The following is a 20,151-nucleotide window of genomic DNA, read 5'->3' on the forward strand; positions in this document are numbered from 1 at the left end:
TGCCAGATTGGAAGCTGATAGATATTCCAGATGCAAAGCACATCAGTCATCAGGTCTGTTTGGAGAACTGGGGCCCAGCGACGCGGAAAGAGGGGCGGGGCACACGTGAACGTGCTTTCTTTAGTTTTTTTTATCTAAACTGAGACATGATAAGCATTTACAGCTAAGGTTTGTCAAGTGGGACTGGCACGTGTTGGTGAACGTGCACCAGGCTGGAGGGCTGAACAAAGTGGAAGACATGTGGAGTAGTGGAAGCATTAGTCAGACGCTGGCTAGACCACAAGCTCACAAGGAGATCCTGTCAGGAAAACGTGTCTGCCTTCCATTTGGAGACATTTCCGTAATTACTCACTTCAGAGGGAAGCACTGTACAGATCTGTTTCCTTCCACTCCTCAGCTCCTATCATAAACAAGAACTGCAATATTATTTCTAGGAAGTAAAATATGGAAGATTAAGGACTTCAGAGCTGTCAGTAAGATGAGGTCATCTAGTAGAAATGTTCTTTGGAAAGCTGACCTCAGTTTGACCTGACACAAAACAAGCTAACTGCTGGCCCAGTGATCAAAGACTCACCGATAACAATAATCCACTTTTAAAAAGTATTTGACACTTTGCAAAATATGTATTCTTGTACATTGAGAAGAATGAGTCTTTCATTAAGGTTTACCTTGGTAAAAGGACTAAAAATAAAATATTCTACAACCCGTCATGATCCTGCCATGTCCTGACCTCCATGCTACCACCATTCACCTCATCAGCCTTCATGTATCACACCGGGTCCCCTCATCAAGCTCATGCCACACACCTGCCTCAACAGCCATATATTCCATAGTCAACCACCAGCACCCTACCAGATTATTGAACACGGCTGCTAGTAGATCTGCCAGCCTTTTCATCCTGCCTGGTCATCGCCTACCGACCTCGTTTCACGCTTGACTCTTGCCAAGAACTCTGCCTGCCTCCACGATCACGTCCTGAACCTACCTTGTTCCGATCCACGCTTGCCCTCGACTCCGCCTTTACCTGAACTCCACTCCGGTAACCTCCTCTTAGCTTCAGGCTAATAAAGACAGTTTTCTACTGCCTACTGTGCACTGGTGTCCCTATGGTCCTCCGCCAATCTTCACGACAACAACCATTTAAATAAAATGGCTTGATTTAAATTAAAGAACTAATTGATAACTTTAAATAAACACTCATGCTACTTTAGGTCAGGTAAACTAGTTAAAGGAAACCTTCTATAAAGGGATCTGTACTAGGTCCTTTTTCTACTTCTACCTTTTACCACTTGGATTACTGTTATGGAAAATGGGATTAGGTTCCCCTTGTATGCTGATTGTCAGGTCTATTTTCCTTTTGTAGTGGTGTCCATGGGTCAATCTAGCCTTTGACTGTTTGGATGATGATGGGTCATGAATAGCTTTTAATTTTCTGAATCTTACCAGTAAAAGACAAAAGTAAATATTTTTAGACCTACCATACCAACTTTATTTATGAAGCACATTTAAAAACAGCATAGCAGCTGATCAAAGTGCTGTACAGATAAAAAGTAAAACGTAACATTAAAACAAACACAATCAATACACACAAATACACAACAGTAAAATAAGTCAAAGGTTTAAAAATGCCTGGTCGTAAATGTGGGCCTTAAGCAGTGACTTGAAACGGGGTAGGGATGGTGCCAGCCTCACTGAGAGAGGAAGGAAGAGCATTCCAGAGGGACGGAGCAGCATAGACAAGCTGCCCCCGCGTTTTGTATTTCATGGTGGGAACGTGAAGCAGCAAGCAGTCGGCAGATCTCAACACCCGGTTTGGCACATGAGTCCCAAGATCAGACAGGTAATCCGGTGCCAGTCCATTCAGGGCCTTAAAAACAAATATCTGATTTTTTAACTACACTCTGAAGTTTATGGGTAGCCAATGGAGCCGCGCAAGTGCAGGTGTGATATGGTCACGTCTAGAGGTGTTCGTCAGATACCTGGCTGACGCATTCTATACCACCTGAAGCCTGTTAAGAGCAGAGGCTGGTACACCAATTAAGATGGAGTTAGCGTAATCCAGTTGGGAGGTGATAAAAGCATGGATTATGGATTCCAGGTGTGCCTGTTTCAGAATTGGTTTCAAGCTAATCAGTCGGCGCAGCTGGAAGAAACAAGATCTGACTAATAACAGGAATGACGCTTTCGGTTTTGGCTCCCTATGAGAGGGACGTGGTGTCAGATCATGCTTCTTCCACCTTTGTCGTGTTGCAAAAATTAAACCATTTGTTTTGCATAATCTTCTAGAAACAGTAATCCATAAATTTATTACTTCTCTCTATGGATTACTATAATTCTCTCTATGCTGGAATTAGCCATGCCTCAGTGTCTAGATTACAAATGATCCAGATCTCAGTCGCTAGGTTTTTGACAGGAACTACTGGCATCCCATAATTGTTTACCTGTTTGTTTTAGGCTTCTTTTTAAACTGTTGGATTTGTTTTATAGTCTGCTGGGTTCCTTCACAACTACTCTGGTCTGCAGTAAAGGAGTTCCCGTTTAATCGGGTCACCAGAGGAGAGCAGGACATCATTGTGAAATGACCCCCCCCCCCCCCCCCCCCCCTTTAAGATACAATTTTTTAATGATACTTTGTCATAATTATGAGATAATAATACTAAAATGTAATATTGAAATACTGGGTCATGATTTGAAGATACTAACTCTTAATGATTTATATACTTCATCATTCTTATGAAATAATGATTCATCTTTTAAAGATACGTAGCCATCTTTTAACCTTGACCCATCTAACTGGACGTTTTTTCAGCTTATATATTTTATTTCCTTTCCATGTATTTAATTTCTTCTTCTATAAATCTCAAACTTGCATTTATTGCCTCAAATTTGTTTTTGGACCAGTCTATATTGTCTGTTTCTGGTTTCTATTCAACATTTTGAATCCATGGATCAATTAATTCATCGTTTGGCATTTTTAAATTCCTTATTTATGCCAATCTTTTCCATCTTAAAGTGACGGTGTGTATTTTCCCTGACGACAGGGGGCAGCAGGTAAATGAATTATTGCAAGCAAGCATTATTTTTTGTATTAAAGCAAGACCTTACCAACAGAAGGCCATTTTGGTCAAAAATCCTTGGGAGTGCAACCTCCAGCAAAATAACAAGAACATCGGATTCCCTTTCATCACTTGCAATGAGTGAAGAGGTAAATGTGTAAAAGAACAAAATTTGTGAATGCTGAAAGTTTTGTAACCATTTGTTACAAATCAGTAAATGCATTCTGTCCTCACGGGCTTTTATAGAAGGAAACATGGCATCCAATATGGCGTTCCCCAGAGATTTATACCCGCTCCTATGTATTTTAGACCTGATTTTTATGGTTATGTTATGAAACCGCCAATATTTTTCAACAACTGGGTATCTTTTTAAATTAATTTACAACATTTCAATGGATACTTCCAGAGATTCATGGTAAAAACTACACATTGTCACTTTAATTTGATTCCTTTCATCTCTCAGTTTTTCCCTTTCTACCCATAGTTCTCTTTTTTGTGCCTCCAGCTCCTCATTCATTTTTTCCAAAATTTTAAACCTAACACCTAAATCTTTTTCCTCCTTCTGGAAAAGTGTTTGAGTATATTTCTCACAGTTGTCATCATCAGGTTAGATACGGGTGATTCTGCTTTAGGAATGCACTTCCTTCAAAGTGGACATTCACGTCTGGAACTGGCTCTCCAAAAGCCTGTCACACACAATTTACAAAAAGTGTGACTGCTTGATAAAATAACAGGGTCTCTGGACAGACTGAACAGGTGAGATTGCATGCTTGCACAAATCTGTGCAATTCGTTGAGACCGTTTGTGTCATTGTCTTTCTGCATTTCCGCAAATGTTGTTGTTACGGCCACCAGCCTGGCCTCTTCAGCTCCAGAAGCCTGGATCACCCAGCCCTTGTGATCAGCTTAGACACCGCCCCTTCTCCTCCTCTCCTCCAGGCTGCTGATGAGCACAGCTGAGCTGAATCCTACTTCTGACCCTGTGCCATCCAGCAGTGTGGGAGGCAGCAGTGCAGGGGTTCTTCTGGCCTCGCTTTAGTTTTAAACCCCTTATCTGTTCAGAAGGTTTGCTAAAATTGTAAACTGGAAATGATCCATAGAGGAGCTTGGCTTAGACGTCTTGGTGAGGGAATTTCCCTTTTTGGTTTTAAGGTTAACTCTGACAAACAGTTTAATTGAATTGATTTTTAAAACGCGTTCTGATTTGGTAAAACTTTTACCATAGTTTTAACCAGGTGCTTTATGTCGATGCAATTTTTAATGGAATAATGTAATAATTCAATTTTGAGCTTAAATTTCTTTATGTCCTGTAGCATAAGAAAAATGCCTCAAGAACATGTTAAAAACAGAAAAAACACGATTTTCATTGGAGTGGGTCTTTTAAAAAATTGGAATTGTTTTGCTTGGTGTTATATTTATAACACTTTGCATCTGTTTACTGGTTCATTTTAAACCCTTTCAGACACGTTTTTAATCCCACTGTCACGTTTCTTGTGTTACTCCTCCCCTTCACTACAAAAGAGTCGGGTTGTAACACATTTAAATTACATTTAAAATATGAAAATACGCCTCAATAAAATGATTAAAAATGTAAAATAAGTACAATTTGAAAACACAAAAACCTGATTGAAATGAAGCAAATATTTTTATTGGCTTCAGTTACTCATATAAATATTATTTACTTTGTAGGATATTCTGTCCAACCATAGGTCAATGGAATTGATCAAGTTAAGTTTCTTATTTTTTCAAGGCAACGTTGTTTTAAAATCAGTCTTATTAAGTTTTAACTGATGAGTTCAGTAAACGTGATTACATTTGTCCAGAAAGCTAAAAACTTTAATGCCTTTTAACAGTGGGCTCATTTTCCAACTGTTCATTTGAATAGTTATACTAATCTACCATCAGCCCCTGCGAGAATCTTTTTCACCAACAGCTGTGTTGAGGAACGCGCATCGCTCAATATGGCCGTGTGTTGAGGAAGTAAAAATTAGAGATGTAACAAGGCAGCTTTTCAATGAATTTGAACTAATACCATGTTTTTTTATTTGTGTGCTTCCTTACAAGATTATGGGTTTTTGGCATATAAATTAAATGACGTATTTTGACATTTTTTTTTTACATATTTGAGATAAATCTTTTAACGTCTGTCAAGATATTTTTTGTGAAATAAAAGAATAGATTTTTTTATCAATCAGATTTTATTTATGAAGCGCTTTTCAAGCAAAAGTGCGACTCAAAGTGCTTTACAGAATTAAAATGACCCAAATTCCCAGAACAGTTTAAAAACAATAACAGTCTCACACACACACACATCAGTAAAAAATTATACTTTTTATATTTTGTTGAGTTCAGATGAGTCAAGTAAGGTAAGGCAAGGAAACGCCATCAGGGGAGCCGTCTGCCCCGGCAGCATCAGGTCAACCACAGTAACCACAGTTTATACAGTGCCTCTCAAGATAAAAATTGCACAGCGCGCTTCACAAGAATAAAACATTAAAATTTGCTGTGTGTGTGTGTGTGTGTGTGTGTGTGTGTGTGTGTGTGTGTGTGTGTGTGTGTGTGTGTGTGTGTGTGTGTGTGTGTGTGTGACATCTAAGACATCTAATTACAGTTACAAACCAGGAAGAAGATACATTTTATTATGATAAACCAATTTTAAAAAATTGGCCTCAAATATATACAAATAAAGCGTGTCAAAAATGTATTTTATTCCATTTACTTGGTCAGAAAACAAAACTTCTTCTGGAGGGACACAGATTAGAAATGTGTTCTGTAATACCAAGCAGGCCACTTTAGCTGTCAGGCTATACCAGGAATTATGCGGGTGCTCCTAAAAGCATGCCAGCCACTGGTTGCAAGACTGTCTGCAGTGAGCCACATTATAGGGGTGATTTAAAATGTGCACAGTAACATATAGACTTTTCCCAGCTTTAATGTGAACAATGTTGATCATGCGGCTTTGTTCTCTTCGCTGAATCTGAACCAAAAAGTGACCAGAAGATGTGCCTGGGTCACAACCAGACAGGATAATGCTGAGTCTATGATTGGTGGTGAGGCTTTGGGAGGCTGGTGGGCGCCTGGCTGAATCCCAGCTGTGCATATCTGTCCACTTCTCTTCCGCCTCACACAGTCAGACAGCCAGTTTCCTCACACTGAGCCAAAAGAAACACTGCTCAGATCTATCTCAGTGCCGTATTCATCCCTCACTCACACCTGTCTGTGTTAGTTTTACTTTTTCCCAAAATCTGCTTTTAAACCAAAGCGAATTTCTACATCAGTTTCCTTTAGCTTTTCTAAAGGGGTAAAAAAAGAAAAGAAACCAGATGAACCCGAGAGCATCAGCTCTGTGATCATTCTAACCTCCCGCCCCACCAGGCTGGATAAAATGGAAAACACACTCTGTCATGCTCAGCTAGAGAGAATCTCTTTATGAAAGAGAAGCTTCTGCTTGCTCCAACCACTGCGGTCAGTTGGGGGGGGGGGGGGGGGGGGGGGTCACTCCTAAAGCACTTGAGACTCAGTCTCAAATGCTGAGGGACTCCAAAGCCTTGAACATTCCTCAAGGCTGACATCATCTCAGGAAACCAGTCAGTGGGCAAATGTTTAATATTCTGGGAGAAGTGCCTGATCTTTTTTTTATAAAAGTGCTGAGATCCGCATGTACAGGTCACAAACTCAGAGTTTAAGCTGTACTTGATATCTGTGGCACAAATTCACACTCGGTCTGAAGTAAACAGCAGCTTTGGGCTCACGGAAGGACTGAAACAATGGCAGAGTTTCAAGCCCCAGAGGTCAAAGGTAGCCATTCCTTCTTGATTTAGGGGTGGTCAGGACACAAGATGACGACTGTGAGGCTTGTTTACTCATACCGTGAGCAGATGGTTTTGCATAACCTTTCTAGGTGGACAAAAGATCACCCACAGAAACCTTACAAACCAAGTGTTCTCTGCATCTTTGTGGTCTTTATTATTTTTTTAAACTACTTTAAATCTTCTTTATATTAGTCCTTATATATTTTTCTTCTGTATCTCATTTATTGATTATTCCTTATGTCTCATTTTTGAGTCTTTAATGGGAATTTGGCTTATTGGAAGAGTGTAAATGCAATAAAGTATTAATCTTATAATCCATTATAATGAATTGTATTTTATATTTGGCAGCGGAAAACACAATATATCAGCATCAGCTGATATGATTTATTTTATAACTTATCTGTATCAGCCTAATAAGTAAAACTGGGCCGATATTAATAACCAATATGTATTTCCATCTTGTTGCCGTTTGCATTGTGTGTATTGACGAAGCGGTGAGATATTTGTTTGGGCATGGTGTCAAAAATGTAGTGAAATTTATGTCAGATATAATATTGGTAAATATCGGTTATCAGTAGGAATGCTCAATATTGGCTTTTTTACTGAAATCCAATATACCAATATTGTCTGACTCTAAATTTCTGATAACCAATGTAAACCGATATAAGCTGTATCCCCTTCTCATAAAAAGGCTATGCCAAAAAAACTAAAATATCTCAAACGCTTCACCTGAGATATATATTTTGACACTGTGAGAGACAGAAGTAGCCGAAGAGTTCAAGAGGACTGTTGTATAATACGTGTATGGACAAAAATGGGGTAACAGAAATGGTACATTGTTGTGCACCAAGGACAAAATGACATTAACCCAGTCTAAGGACCAATGTTGAACCTCAGGGAATCATTCTGTACCTTTTTTGTTGTCTGAACATTACATATATGTTCCTTAGTAGTTAAAGGTACATATTTGTACCAATCGTTTCAAAAGGTACACTTTCTGCTCATGATCTCTTTCACTAAAAACCATCCATAGCAAAGCTACTTCTGCAAATAGATTTATTTCATACTTTCACTTTTCACCATTTTATAAGCACTGAAAGATCATCGTGATTGTGATTGTGCGTGTGTGTGTGTGTGTGCGTGTGCGTGTGCGTGCGTGTGCGTGTGTGTGTGTGTGTGTGTGTGTGTGCATGATTGTTTGTCCTGTGTGTCTCTGTGTTGCCCTGCGATGGACTGGCTCTCTGTCCAGGGTGTACCCCGTCTGATTGCCCACTGACCGCTGGAGATAGGCACCAGCCCCCCGCCACCCTACATGGACAAGCGGGTTCAGACAATGGATGGATGGTTACAGACTGCATCAAGTGGAGAACTTAATCTAACCAGAAGTATACAAATGAATCTGACAACATTGCATTAACATTTTGTCAAATAGTGATTCATCTGTGAAAATGTTAACAGAATGTTCCTGGTTACATAAAACTGTTTATAAAACACTTTTCCAGGAAGTAGCCAGACAAATTACAGAAGAAAGGTCAAAAAGTTAGCTGCCATTTAGAGGATTTATAGCAAGTTTATCCACAATCAATCCTTTAGGAATGTATGTTTGTAAATCATCCACACACGTGTATGAGTAGTTTAACTGAACTATTAGATGCAGATGCTCCCTGCCCCATCATCTCCATCCATGTCCGCTATAACATGAAAAGCCGTGCTGCTTTGGTTAATGTTAAACAATCTGAGCGAAGATGTGTCAAATACTTTTAAACCTGTTGTACCAAAAACAACCATAAACATTATCTAAGACTGATTATTATTTATCAGAGATGTCAGGTTGTTTATGCCAGTGCTACAGTTGTCTTAAATAAAGAATAATAAGATGAAAAGAGCCCCAGTTTGTGTAATATGGGTGCAGCATGAATACTACCAAGTCCTTTCTGCAGAAATAGGTTTGATTGCAGTTGTGTGAAAGCTTCCTTTGGTTAAATCTAAAATAAAGAAACATCTTGTGAAATAAAACATCAGTTTTCTCCTGGTGTTTAAGTATCCTGCACCATGTGGGGATGTTTTTGTTTTTCAGGGTTTGAATGTTCAGGTGGAGGATGTGAGGATCAGGGCAACATATTCCAACAGAAAGAGGATTCCCATTACTGAGGGCTTTGTGGAGGTGAAAGACGGAGGCAAGTGGAGGCAGATCTGCAGCGAGGAGTGGACACAGATGAACAGCAGGGTCATCTGTGGCATGTACGGTTTCCCCGATGAGAAAAACATCAACATCCGACCCTACAAGTAAGTGCATTTTAAACAAGGTCAGTCAGCTTTTGTGGATTGAAGGTTTATAAATGTGATAAACTTTATAACGTGTTGATAATTACAGGTCACAAGGACATCACATATTTAACTAGACAAATTGCATTTCTTGCAGAAATGCTGAAAGTACACAAAACTGTCAAATGAGCTGAATGTGTTGAAAGATGTAGAAGCAAAAATCACTAATGAGCAAATAAAGCACAAAAAGTAAGTGAAGAATGGAGAAAAATAAGGCTAAAAAGCAAAAAAACTGAAATCTGTGAACCTTGTATAAAAATCTGGACAGCTAAAGTGTCTAAACACTTGTTATTTCAGTTGGACAAGTTTAACAGTTTAATATTTACATTTAGCTGAACTGTGAAATTAGCAGCTCATGCTAAATTTGGTAACTGATTGCTGACGTTGTCGAATAGCTGAAGTGAAGCTGAAACTAAGCTAAACTGGCAAATGAGCTGAATGTCGTGAAAAATGTGAAAGCAAAAAGCACCAACAAGCAAATAAAGCACAAAAAATAAGTGAAGAATCAAGAAAACTAATCCTAAATAGCAGAAAACTGAAATCTGTGAACATTGCTTACAGCATTCAAACAAATATGAAGTGTCCTATGAGGTACACCACACAAATGCTCTTTATGTTAAAAATATTGCCCTTTCCAGGGTGTTCCCGACTTTTTTTATAGCTGTTTTTGGTTTTAGTCATTTTCAGAATGCATAGCCCAGACCAAACAGATGTTGGGAAACATTAAACAACCAAGTTTGTTTACTCTGGTAATCACTAGTTCCCTTGTGTATTTCCCACTCGGAGATTAAACAGACCTGCAGATTCTTGACAAGAGCCCAAAATCCTGTCTGAGGAAGTTTTAGCAGCTGAATGCTGGGCCAGAAGAGGAAAAGACAGACTGTACTACAATCTGAAACGGTGGCTGCTTTTAGTCTCATCTGCTAACATGGGAAATGGAGTTATTGTGCTCTAACAAAGCATTAGAGCTGAATGAAGTCTCTCATACAAACACCCAAATCTGGACCTGAGAGAGATTAGAATAGATTTACTTGCAACTTTTTCTCAGTCAAAGAGATTTGTGTGTGTAATTCTGCCAGGTCTGTACCTGTTTTATTAATATTTTAGCCTTGGCAGGAATTTCTTCAATGTAAGATTAAAGCAAGACAATAAATTACATAAGCCACCTGGACAGCTGTGGGCCTCAGGCAAAAGATTCAGAGATATCTGGAAAAAAAAAAGTCAGATATCAACCTGCTGGGATCTGTGAGAGGAAAGTCCATTCTACAGACACAGCTTTAGGGGCGTAACTGACTTCTCGCTAAGGTCCCTGAACCAGAAAACCCAGAAAAACTCCAGGTTATCTATCCATGCCATCAGCAGTTTCATTAGCAAATGACAGTCATACTAATTACAGAAGGTGGATAGACTGTTTGGAGTATGAATGATCATATGTGTGTAATTTAATTTCCTAAAATGTTGAATAAATTAAAGGACATCGTGTATTTTAAATCATGCTGCCATTTTGCAGAGGTGCAGTATCACATTTAGATATTAGACATTAGTTTTTGTTTATGGACAATAAACCACATGTATTCATTAAAATTATCTAAATCTAACATTAACTTTTCACCTTTAACTCAAAGTAAACCGGACTCCACGTTTACAGCATCAGACCCGTAAATCTAAAGGCTATGCAATTTTTACCACCCAGTGTCTCTCAAGACTCAAACCTACTTCAAAGTCCTCTTTTGGCTTTTTCTCTGGCCCTAGTTGATGTTTTTCATTCAAGTATGAAGTCCAGCCAGTGTTAAGGAATTCTCCTCAGAATACTTCCATTGTTCTTTACAGCATGGGCTGGATATGCATGGTTGGATACAACTCAGTAGGAACGTTTCCCACAACCTATACAACAGCTCTTTATTATTTTGGTAGTATATCATAAAGAATGTTTGAGATTCTTCAAACACTTCTTTACATAAAAGCGGTGCTACTACAGCAACACTCCCCAACACTTTCTTTGTTTCTCCTCAGGTTGCTGGCCAAGCGCCGTAAGAAGAACTACTGGGGTTTCTCTGTTAACTGCACCGGCAATGAGGCCGACCTTTCCGACTGCAAACTGGGACGAGAGATCGAGCTGAGGGGCAACAACACGTGTAGAAAGGGCATGCCCACTGTGGTCAGCTGTATGCCTGGACGGGGGTTTGCCCCAAGCGTCAGCATTGGCTTCAGAAAGGCCTACAGAGTAGAGGTGAGTCTGATTATAGTCTAAAAGTTCAGCGGAATGGACTGGTGGTCCCAGTGTATGGCCACCTCGCTTCTGTCAGTGCGCCCAAGGATAGCTGTGGCTACAATGTAGCTCATCACCACCAGGGTGTGAACATGTGTGAGTTGGTGAATGACCAGTTGTGTTGTAAAGCACCTTGGTGGTTGTGGTGGTGGGGGGGTTAGAACCATAGAAGGCTCCATATAAATACAGGCCATAAAACCAGACATATTTCAAGTAGACCAGTGCAGCTGTACCAGTCTGTTGTGGTGAAGGGAGAGCTAAGCCAAAACGCGAAGCTCTCAATTACCGATTGATCTACGTTTCAACCCTCAAGTGGCCATGAGCCGTGGGTAATGAAAGACATAGTAGATTCATGTGGCCGAAATTAGTTTTCTCCGCAGCATCTCTGGGGTGGCCATTTTGGCACTTACACATCAGCTCCACTCCGCCTGGACCGGGTTTGGAGTGTTCTCATATAAGTAGCCTTGGATTTTCCCACGCGCAACCGGACATCTTTTCAGCCCTCTTCCTGAGGCGGTCTGCCTGGAGCTGAACTGGTCCAACACGCTCATTGCTGATTGATTGGCCGGCTCAAAGGCACACCTACGATTAGGGGGAGCCTCCAACTGGCAGATAGAATCAGCCCGCTGGAGCTTCCCACATGCGCGATTCATTATCATTCTGGATGCTGTGGAGTTAATAAGCCTCGACTGAAGTATTTTTCTCTGTCTCTTACTGCTGAGAGGACAGATACACACACACACACACACACACACACACACACACACACACCTGCCTGACACAGCAAAGCAGGATGCAATATCAGAGTCAGAGAGTCTCCAAAAGCAAGACCGATCAGGCCGCTTTTGTTTAATAATGGAGACACCGCAGACTTCTTCAAGCTCTTTTGCCCCACCCACGTGCTCGGAGATGCACTCATGGCATCACAGGCCACCTATGTGCTCAATCACGTCCGCATTACTAAGGCGGTGTGGAACAAACGCGGCCAGGCTAGGGCGGGCGGACAGGGTGGAGCGGAGTAGAGTGGAGTGGAGCCAATGCTAGTGTGTAAGTGGCTTTTGAGATAGGGTGAGAAGCCCAGTTAACCAGTTTGGGCTCGGAGTAGATCTGCTGCTCCTTACATCGAGAGGAGCCAGTTGAGGTGGCTCGGGCATCTGGTTAGGATGCCTCCTGGGCGCCTCCCTGGTGAGGATTTCTGGGCACGTCCAACCGTTAACAGAGCTAAGGAAGACCCAGGACATGACGGAGGGACTATGTTTTCTGACTGGCTAGGGAATGTCTTGGCATTACCTCGAAGGAGCTGGCCCAAGTGGCTAGGGGAGGGAAATCTGGGCCTCTCTGCTTAGGCTGCTGCCCCAGCGACCTATCTAGACAGACAGACAGACGGATGGACGGACAGACAGACGAATAGATGGATGGATGGATGGATGGGTATTTAAAGTTTCTTTTGTTTCTGCAGCAACCTTTGGTTCGTCTTCGAGGTGGAGCTTTGATAGGTGAGGGGCGAGTGGAGGTGCTGAAGAACGGAGAGTGGGGCACTGTTTGTGACGACAAGTGGAACATCAGAGCAGCGACGGTGGTGTGTCGAGAGCTGGGATTTGGCAGTGCCAAAGAGGCCCTGTCTGGTGCCAAAATGGGTCAAGGTACAAATAAAAGCAGTTAAACATAATAGTCATTTTAAAAATTGTCCAGTTTATTTAGAGCTTTATAAATGATGCCACAGGTCATGAATACGAAAACAGATTCTGTCCGTTACTTGAGTAGGTGTCCATGATCACTACACACACCCACAAGGCTTTAAATACCAAGATCTCTGAGAAACCATTTTGTTGTTTTTGTTGTTGTTTTGTTTTATTTTAAATATGATCATTCACTTTGAGTCTAACATGCAGGCTAAACATGAAACTAGTATTCTACCCCTATTTCCTGCATTACCTGCCCATAGCGTAGGGTTCAGTTGACCATTAGAGAAGAATCACACATGAATATTTTTACAGGTTAGCTGTGAGACAGAAAACCTTAACTCTAGAGTTACTGATCGAATTCTATTCTATTCTAACGATCTATGTGACTGATGACCTTTTGACCTTAAAAGGCCTCTACAATAGAGAACAGACAGGGAAACACTCTGACTTGAAAAGCCGGCTAATCCTTTGTCACATAGAAAGTTAGCATTCATTGACTCACACATCTTAGCTTGTGATGGGGAAGGCTGTGATTGATTTGGCGTCTTAGAGGAAGTAGTGTCTCAGCTAGTAGAAGCTAACCATTAGCATTAGCAACTCCACAACATGACAGAACTCCGCCAGGCTTGTGTTATTTATGGAGATAAAACATCAATTTTGCAGAGCAAAGAGAGTCAGTGGTAGAGTCATGTTGCTGTTATCCGTCAGAGTCAAGATATCCAAATATCAGGAAAAAAAATCCAAAACCTGCAGTCTTCTGCTTCCCTCTTCTTTGGCTTACTTCCTGAGACAAGAGCACCAGCGCTTTTTTTCCTCCACAGAGATCGACTCATTAGGCATTCATTTATATTAGAGACCACTGCAGATATGTTGAAAAAATAAGTGAACTTGACCTTTAAGGATTTTACTCTGGTGCGCCACACCTCCCATTGTTGGTCCTTGAGCAGACACCGAACGCCAAAGTTGATCCCAATATAATCAGAGCATGAAGAGTGTAATCCACACTTTTCATGATAAAGTACTTTATGATGTGCAAGCAGAAGACCTTTAAATAGGTGCAGATGTTCAACACTTTGATGCTTTTTCACATTTTAATCAACCTGTGTCCAGCTGTGCAAATGAAAGGTGCTGGCTGTGGATCTGCGTCTCCACCTTATCTTTGGCCTGTGTGGTACCACCTGTTTTTGTCTAGTTCCAGTCGGCCTAGACCTTCAGTCGGCACACAAAAGCCATCAGGGAATGTATGGAGTAGCACATTCATGTTTATCCACTTAGCCAAAACCTGATTCTGTGAAATGAAATCTACAACAGCTTTGGAAAATTCATATGCTAATTGGAAAAGTAGTCTTTTCGTTTGCCTCCGCCCAAATCTCAGAGCAAGACAGAAAATTGTACAAAATGTTCCAAAACAGAAAAACAACCTTTATGGGTTTCAGGAGAGGATTTTTTTTCTTGTTGTTGGAGAGTGAAGGAGGCAGCGTGGGTTTCTTCATGACCTACCCACTGGATCTAAAAATTACACCACACACAGTTTTGGAAGAGCTTATTGTGTTTGTGTTCAAAAGCCAGCGGATAAGAATGTGAGTAAACTCCATCCCTGTTTCTGTCACATGCACCAATCAGTCATAACATTATGATCATCTGAAAATCGAGTGTTGAGGTCAAAAACAGCTCGGACCAGTCTTAAAACAAACAGAAGAACATCTGGAGGGGTACTCGTGCATACTATTATGGAAACTCTAAAACATTTAGATATTTTAATGAGCCTCTAAGGATCATTTTCATTTGTCATAGCTGACCGCTTGTTCCCTTTGCAGTGTAATGCAGAAGTTTTCATCTGCCTCTGGAAAAACTTGTTGTTCTATCAAAACTCTTCAAGCAGCTGAAAACAGGAGGCAGAACTAGCTTTTTTCTCCAAAACATCATATAACTTCCCTTCCGTTGTGCTCCTGCAGGAATCGGGTCGGTCCACATGAACGAGGTGGAATGCTCTGGATTTGAGAAGTCTCTGACTGAATGTCACTTTAACCGTGACTCAGTGGGCTGCAGCCACGAGGAAGATGCTGCTGTCAAGTGTAATGTTCCAGCAATGGGCTTCAACACTCGAGTGAGTAATTCCATCTGCTGTATAGAACCAAAACAAATAAACTTGGAACACTGGAGGAGACAAATGTGGGTCCCCCTTGTCCTCAGCTGCGGTTAAGTGGTGGCCGAAACCCCAGTGAGGGTCGTGTGGAGGTCCTGGCAGAGAGGAACGGCTCTCTGGTGTGGGGCACGGTGTGCAGCGATAGCTGGGGAACCATGGAGGCCATGGTGGTCTGCAGACAGCTGGGACTGGGTTTCGCCAACCACGCTTTCCAGGTAATGTCTGCATTTACTAATGACTCCAGGTTACTTGTACTCAGGAAGTCCTCTAGGTGAGGGAACGTGCAAGACAACTTTAAGCACAAAAGAATCAAGAGCAAGCACCAAAGTATCACTAGAGTGTGAGATAAACACTTTAAAATCGTAAAAATAATAATAAACTGTAGATCTGCAAGAAACAATGCAAAAAAAAATGCTTGTGTGTCTATAAAGAACAGATTTACTTGAATTAATTTTTTAACAGAAGATAGAAAGAGCAGGAGAGGATGTGAAGATTAACAGATAAGATTACTTCGGCCTGATGGTACTTCCCAGTTTAAACCCCTTGGTGAGTGTACATGGCAGTGGATCCCATTAACTCTCCATCTCTAACTACTTTATTTATCCTTGAGGGCAAAATAAAGACGTGATTTGGTTAGAAACATCAAAACCAGACCCTCAGTAGACACATCCCATTAGTGGAAGTAAAGCTCCCAGCAGGACCTCTTGGTAAAAGGATGGCTCTGTGTTTGAAGTGTAGTGGACCCTCCATCAGTAAACCACATGGGACAACTGGACCAGCGTCACACTGCTGACATGTTTACGTCTGAGTAGGGCTCCCCTTGTGTTATGAGGTGTGTGTGTATCTATACATACATAAATGCTATTTTAAGGTGTGTGGAATTTAGGGTTAGAGAGATGACGTACGTCTGGAAAGTATGTGTGAATCATGGAGAGGTGTGTCAGCTGCGGGGGGGTTATTAGTGGAACTTGGACTGGATCTGGTGAAGGCTATTCATCTAACTGAAGGGGGGCCTTTTTAATGCCAAGTCTAAGCTTCAGGCCAAGCTGCCATGAAAAAGCACACGCTTACCTTTGCCACAACGTCCAGCAAGTTGTCATTACATAAGAGATTTTTTACATGCGTGGTTACATGCTCAGACCTCCTCTGCCCCTCTGGAGACTCTTTCCTGTCTTACTCATAAACGATTCTGCAGGCAAACCAACCACCAGATGGAACAAATGACAGCAAGCCTAAACTACATATCTGTACGTCTTTCTGTCTCCTCTGCCCACCATCAGCCTCCCTGTTCACCTTCATTTACATGCATCTTCCTCGGAGGACAACGGAAAGTCTGAGTTTTCCCTCACATGAGATTTCCCTTTAGCTCGCAAAAGTGGATGATGGGGCTGAGTCAGCACTGGAGGGACAGCTGAGAACCTGTGTGTGTGTGTGTGTGTGTGTGTGTGTGTGTGCGTGTGTGTGGATTTCCATTGCGGGATAACTGGCATGAAATGTCTGGAGCCATTGAACTTATAGAATTGAACACACACACATAAACTTGTGGTGTTCGTTTGTTTGCTAGCAATGAAGGTCTCACTTAAACAAATCCTTCCAAGATTTTGTGTGTATATCCGTATACATATATATTATACACACACACACACAGCAAGCTATATAGCAAAGCTGTCCCAGACCATCACACTACCACCACTGTGTTTGACTGATACTGATGTTCCTTTTCCTGGAATTCTGAGCTTGTTTAACTCCTTAGAGTAGAATTGCTTTTATTGTCATTGCAACATAAAATTGAATTATAGATTAATCTCAATTACACATCAATTTGCAATCAACTATGGAAAATCAACAATTTCATATAACATATGAAACTGGAAATATGCCTTTCAAAAAGTTCAAATTTTGTCTCGTCGGTCCACAGAATACTATCCTAAAAGTCTTGGGAGATCATCAGGATGTTTTGTATATGTGAGACAGATCCTTATAGTAGTTCATCTTGGTTATTGTGATGAGTCATTGTGAGCTTCAGTTTTAGAAAACTTACTGGTGGATTTTGCTGCTACTGCTGAACAGCCAAGCTAGCCAAATTTACAACAGCAGCAGATTTAAAAAAAATATTGTTGCTAACTTTTTTCTGGTTTCTGTTGTTTTTGATGAACCAGGAAACGTGGTATTGGCAGGGAGATTCATCTTCTCAGGCTGTGGTGATGAGTGGAGTAAGATGTTCTGGAACTGAGATGACTCTGGATCAGTGTCTGCATCACGGCAAACATGTGATTTGTCCTAACGGAGGCGGCCGCTTTGCTGCTGGAGTTTCCTGCACTCTGAGTAAGGAAACATAAAGTCTTTACCACAGCGTTTTCTTTCAGCAAAACTCATTAACTAAGTTCAAACCTGATATCTGTTAAAAGTCATAGATCAAGTAGTCACTATGATGTGTTTTTCTTTTGACTCCTCCGTTTGTGAAGAGGGAAAATAAATTTGATAATGAAAAATATGTATTAAATACTTTTATGCTGTTCAACTTCATAAAACTTGTAGTGTTTCGTCAGAGCAGTAAATTTGAGTTTCTGTGACACAAGTTGTTCCTGGCCCCCACAGCGGCTCCAGATCTGGTCCTGAGTGCTCAGGTTGTGGAGCAGACCACATACCTGGAGGACAGGCCTTTGTATGCACTGCAGTGTGCCCAAGAGGAGCGCTGTCTGTCCACCACCAGTGACAACGCAGACCCCACCTCCTACCGTCGCCTCCTCCGCTTCTCCTCTCAGATCCATAACAACGGCCTGTCAGACTTCAGGCCACGGGCGTCGCCTCACTCCTGGGTCTGGCACGAATGCCACAGGTATTCTATTCCTAGATATCCCACAAGAAATGAGGTTTTCTCCCAGAGATCCTGCTGTTAAAATCTGGTCAAGCGTCCACCAGGCACGTTTTGATGGATGTTTGTTGGACATTTAAGCACTCCCTTCTCTGTATAATCCAGGCATTACCACAGTATGGAAGTTTTCACCTACTATGACCTGCTCAGTCTGAATGGAACAAAGGTAGCAGAGGGTCACAAAGCCAGCTTCTGTCTGGAAGACACCTATTGTGATGAAGGTAAGACGAACACTACTCATCCTGTTTTATTATGAATGAGAAAAATTGTGTGGCAATATCAAAACCTGGTTAATGCTGCTGTTATGGCTGACAACCTATTTTTACTAAAGTTACATAAATTATTTAGGTAATTATATTATATAAATAAACACACACAATCACATCACTTTTACCCTGGCTTTCCATTATATGTCATTGTATAACATCTGTGAGGTTTAATAAGCTAATAGCTTCTATTAATGCCAGTGGGTGGGTTTCCACTGGGCGCAGAGCAGTGCTTCTTGTACGCGTTCCCCAAAGCATACATCTACACTTCTGGTCAGCCTTTTACTTGCAAAATAGGTCAAGCTGCTGAGATCAGAATGGCCCAGACAAAAGATTGGAGAAGTGTAATGCTTGCAGCTAATTTCTAAATAAAATACCCAAGCAGATTTCTGATTGCTCAACCATAAAAACACTTACCTGTGACACCTTCATTGCGATTAAAAAAAAGAAATCCAGACCTTTTGGATACACACTGCTATCTTTCTCCTTGCTTGTTATTGAGTGAATTGGCAAAATCACGCGTGAGCTTGCAAAATATCCTGTGATTTTGTGATCTCGCTTTACCAACTGCAGCCGTATTGCGTCTGAAAGGCCTCCAGCAGGAACACTGTTGAGGTTGTGGCGAAAACACACCCATTACATTACGCCGCTTGTCACCGTCACATAACCAAACAAAACTACATGTCCAAGCCACTCCCTTTCCTGAAGCACCCACGCGAACAGCAACACGATGGAAATAGATATCGGTTTATATCAGCCCAATGTTACTTATTAAAAATGGCTAACCTCGTCCGATTCCGATGTTGATGCCGATTTAGTCAAGTCAAGTCAAAGTCATTTATTGTCATTTCTACCACATGTGCAAGACATACGGAGAAACGAAACTGAGTTTCAGCACACACAATTCAAAGATCAGACATACGTGGGTAAGACACATGACAAGAATTGGTGACTGCGGTCATTCGCAACACGAGTCGCGCTACCTTACGATTTGATTTATTGTGCATTCTGAAATATAACGTTCTGAGGTAGAAGAGAAAATTATTTTGCCCTCAGAAATATGACATAAACAAGCTCTTCTTCAAACATGCTCCACGATCAGTCAGCTATGTTTGTTTGTTTTCTTCTGCTATAAACTGGAAATAACATTCAATGTCTGTAATTTGCTCTGATCTCAGGTATTCAGAAGAGATACGAGTGTGCAAACTTTGGCTCTCAGGGCATTACCGTGGGCTGCTGGGACACCTACAGACATGACATAGACTGTCAGTGGATAGACATCACAGACGTAAAGCCTGGCGATTACATCTTACAGGTACCACATCTGGTCTCTTGGTTTAGTCCTTTTCCTAATTATACTTCCTCTGGTGGAAAAGTCTGTCTCATTCCCAGCCACAGCCATCTTATAGACTAAACGCTTCTCAACACACGGAGCTCACAGGATACTGAGCTTATAGTGACAGACAGACTTTTCCTTGGTTGCAAAATAAATTTAGACCTCCAATGATGTTTCTTCCTCCAGGTTGTGATAAACCCAAACTATGAGGTTGCAGAGTCTGATTACACCAACAACGTAATGAAGTGCCGTTCTCGGTATGATGGACATCGGATATGGACATACAACTGTCATATAGGTGAGACTAATGCCTTAAGAACCCATTTTCTTCTGTAACAAGGATGAAATTGTTTGATTTGATAAAACTTCAGTAAGCGCATAT

At 41.3% G+C, this 20,151-nt stretch overlaps 1 protein-coding gene across 1 annotated transcript in view; it reads left to right on the forward strand.

Annotated features, from left to right (window-relative positions):
- The window catches only part of loxl2a (lysyl oxidase-like 2a), a 31,988-nt gene that overhangs the window by 10,179 nt on the left and 1,658 nt on the right, over positions 1-20,151 (forward strand). The window contains exons 4-13 of the mRNA XM_015959424.3: positions 8,945-9,153; positions 11,206-11,422; positions 12,921-13,104; positions 15,102-15,253; positions 15,340-15,507; positions 17,452-17,617; positions 17,891-18,131; positions 18,273-18,388; positions 19,612-19,748; positions 19,956-20,067. Of these exons, the coding sequence (XP_015814910.3) occupies positions 8,945-9,153; positions 11,206-11,422; positions 12,921-13,104; positions 15,102-15,253; positions 15,340-15,507; positions 17,452-17,617; positions 17,891-18,131; positions 18,273-18,388; positions 19,612-19,748; positions 19,956-20,067 (1,702 nt within the window). The remainder of the gene's footprint in view (positions 1-8,944; positions 9,154-11,205; positions 11,423-12,920; positions 13,105-15,101; positions 15,254-15,339; positions 15,508-17,451; positions 17,618-17,890; positions 18,132-18,272; positions 18,389-19,611; positions 19,749-19,955; positions 20,068-20,151) is intronic.

The sequence above is a fragment of the Nothobranchius furzeri genome, chromosome 3, assembly GCF_043380555.1.
Source record: "Nothobranchius furzeri strain GRZ-AD chromosome 3, NfurGRZ-RIMD1, whole genome shotgun sequence".
Lineage (NCBI taxonomy): Eukaryota > Metazoa > Chordata > Actinopteri > Cyprinodontiformes > Nothobranchiidae > Nothobranchius > Nothobranchius furzeri.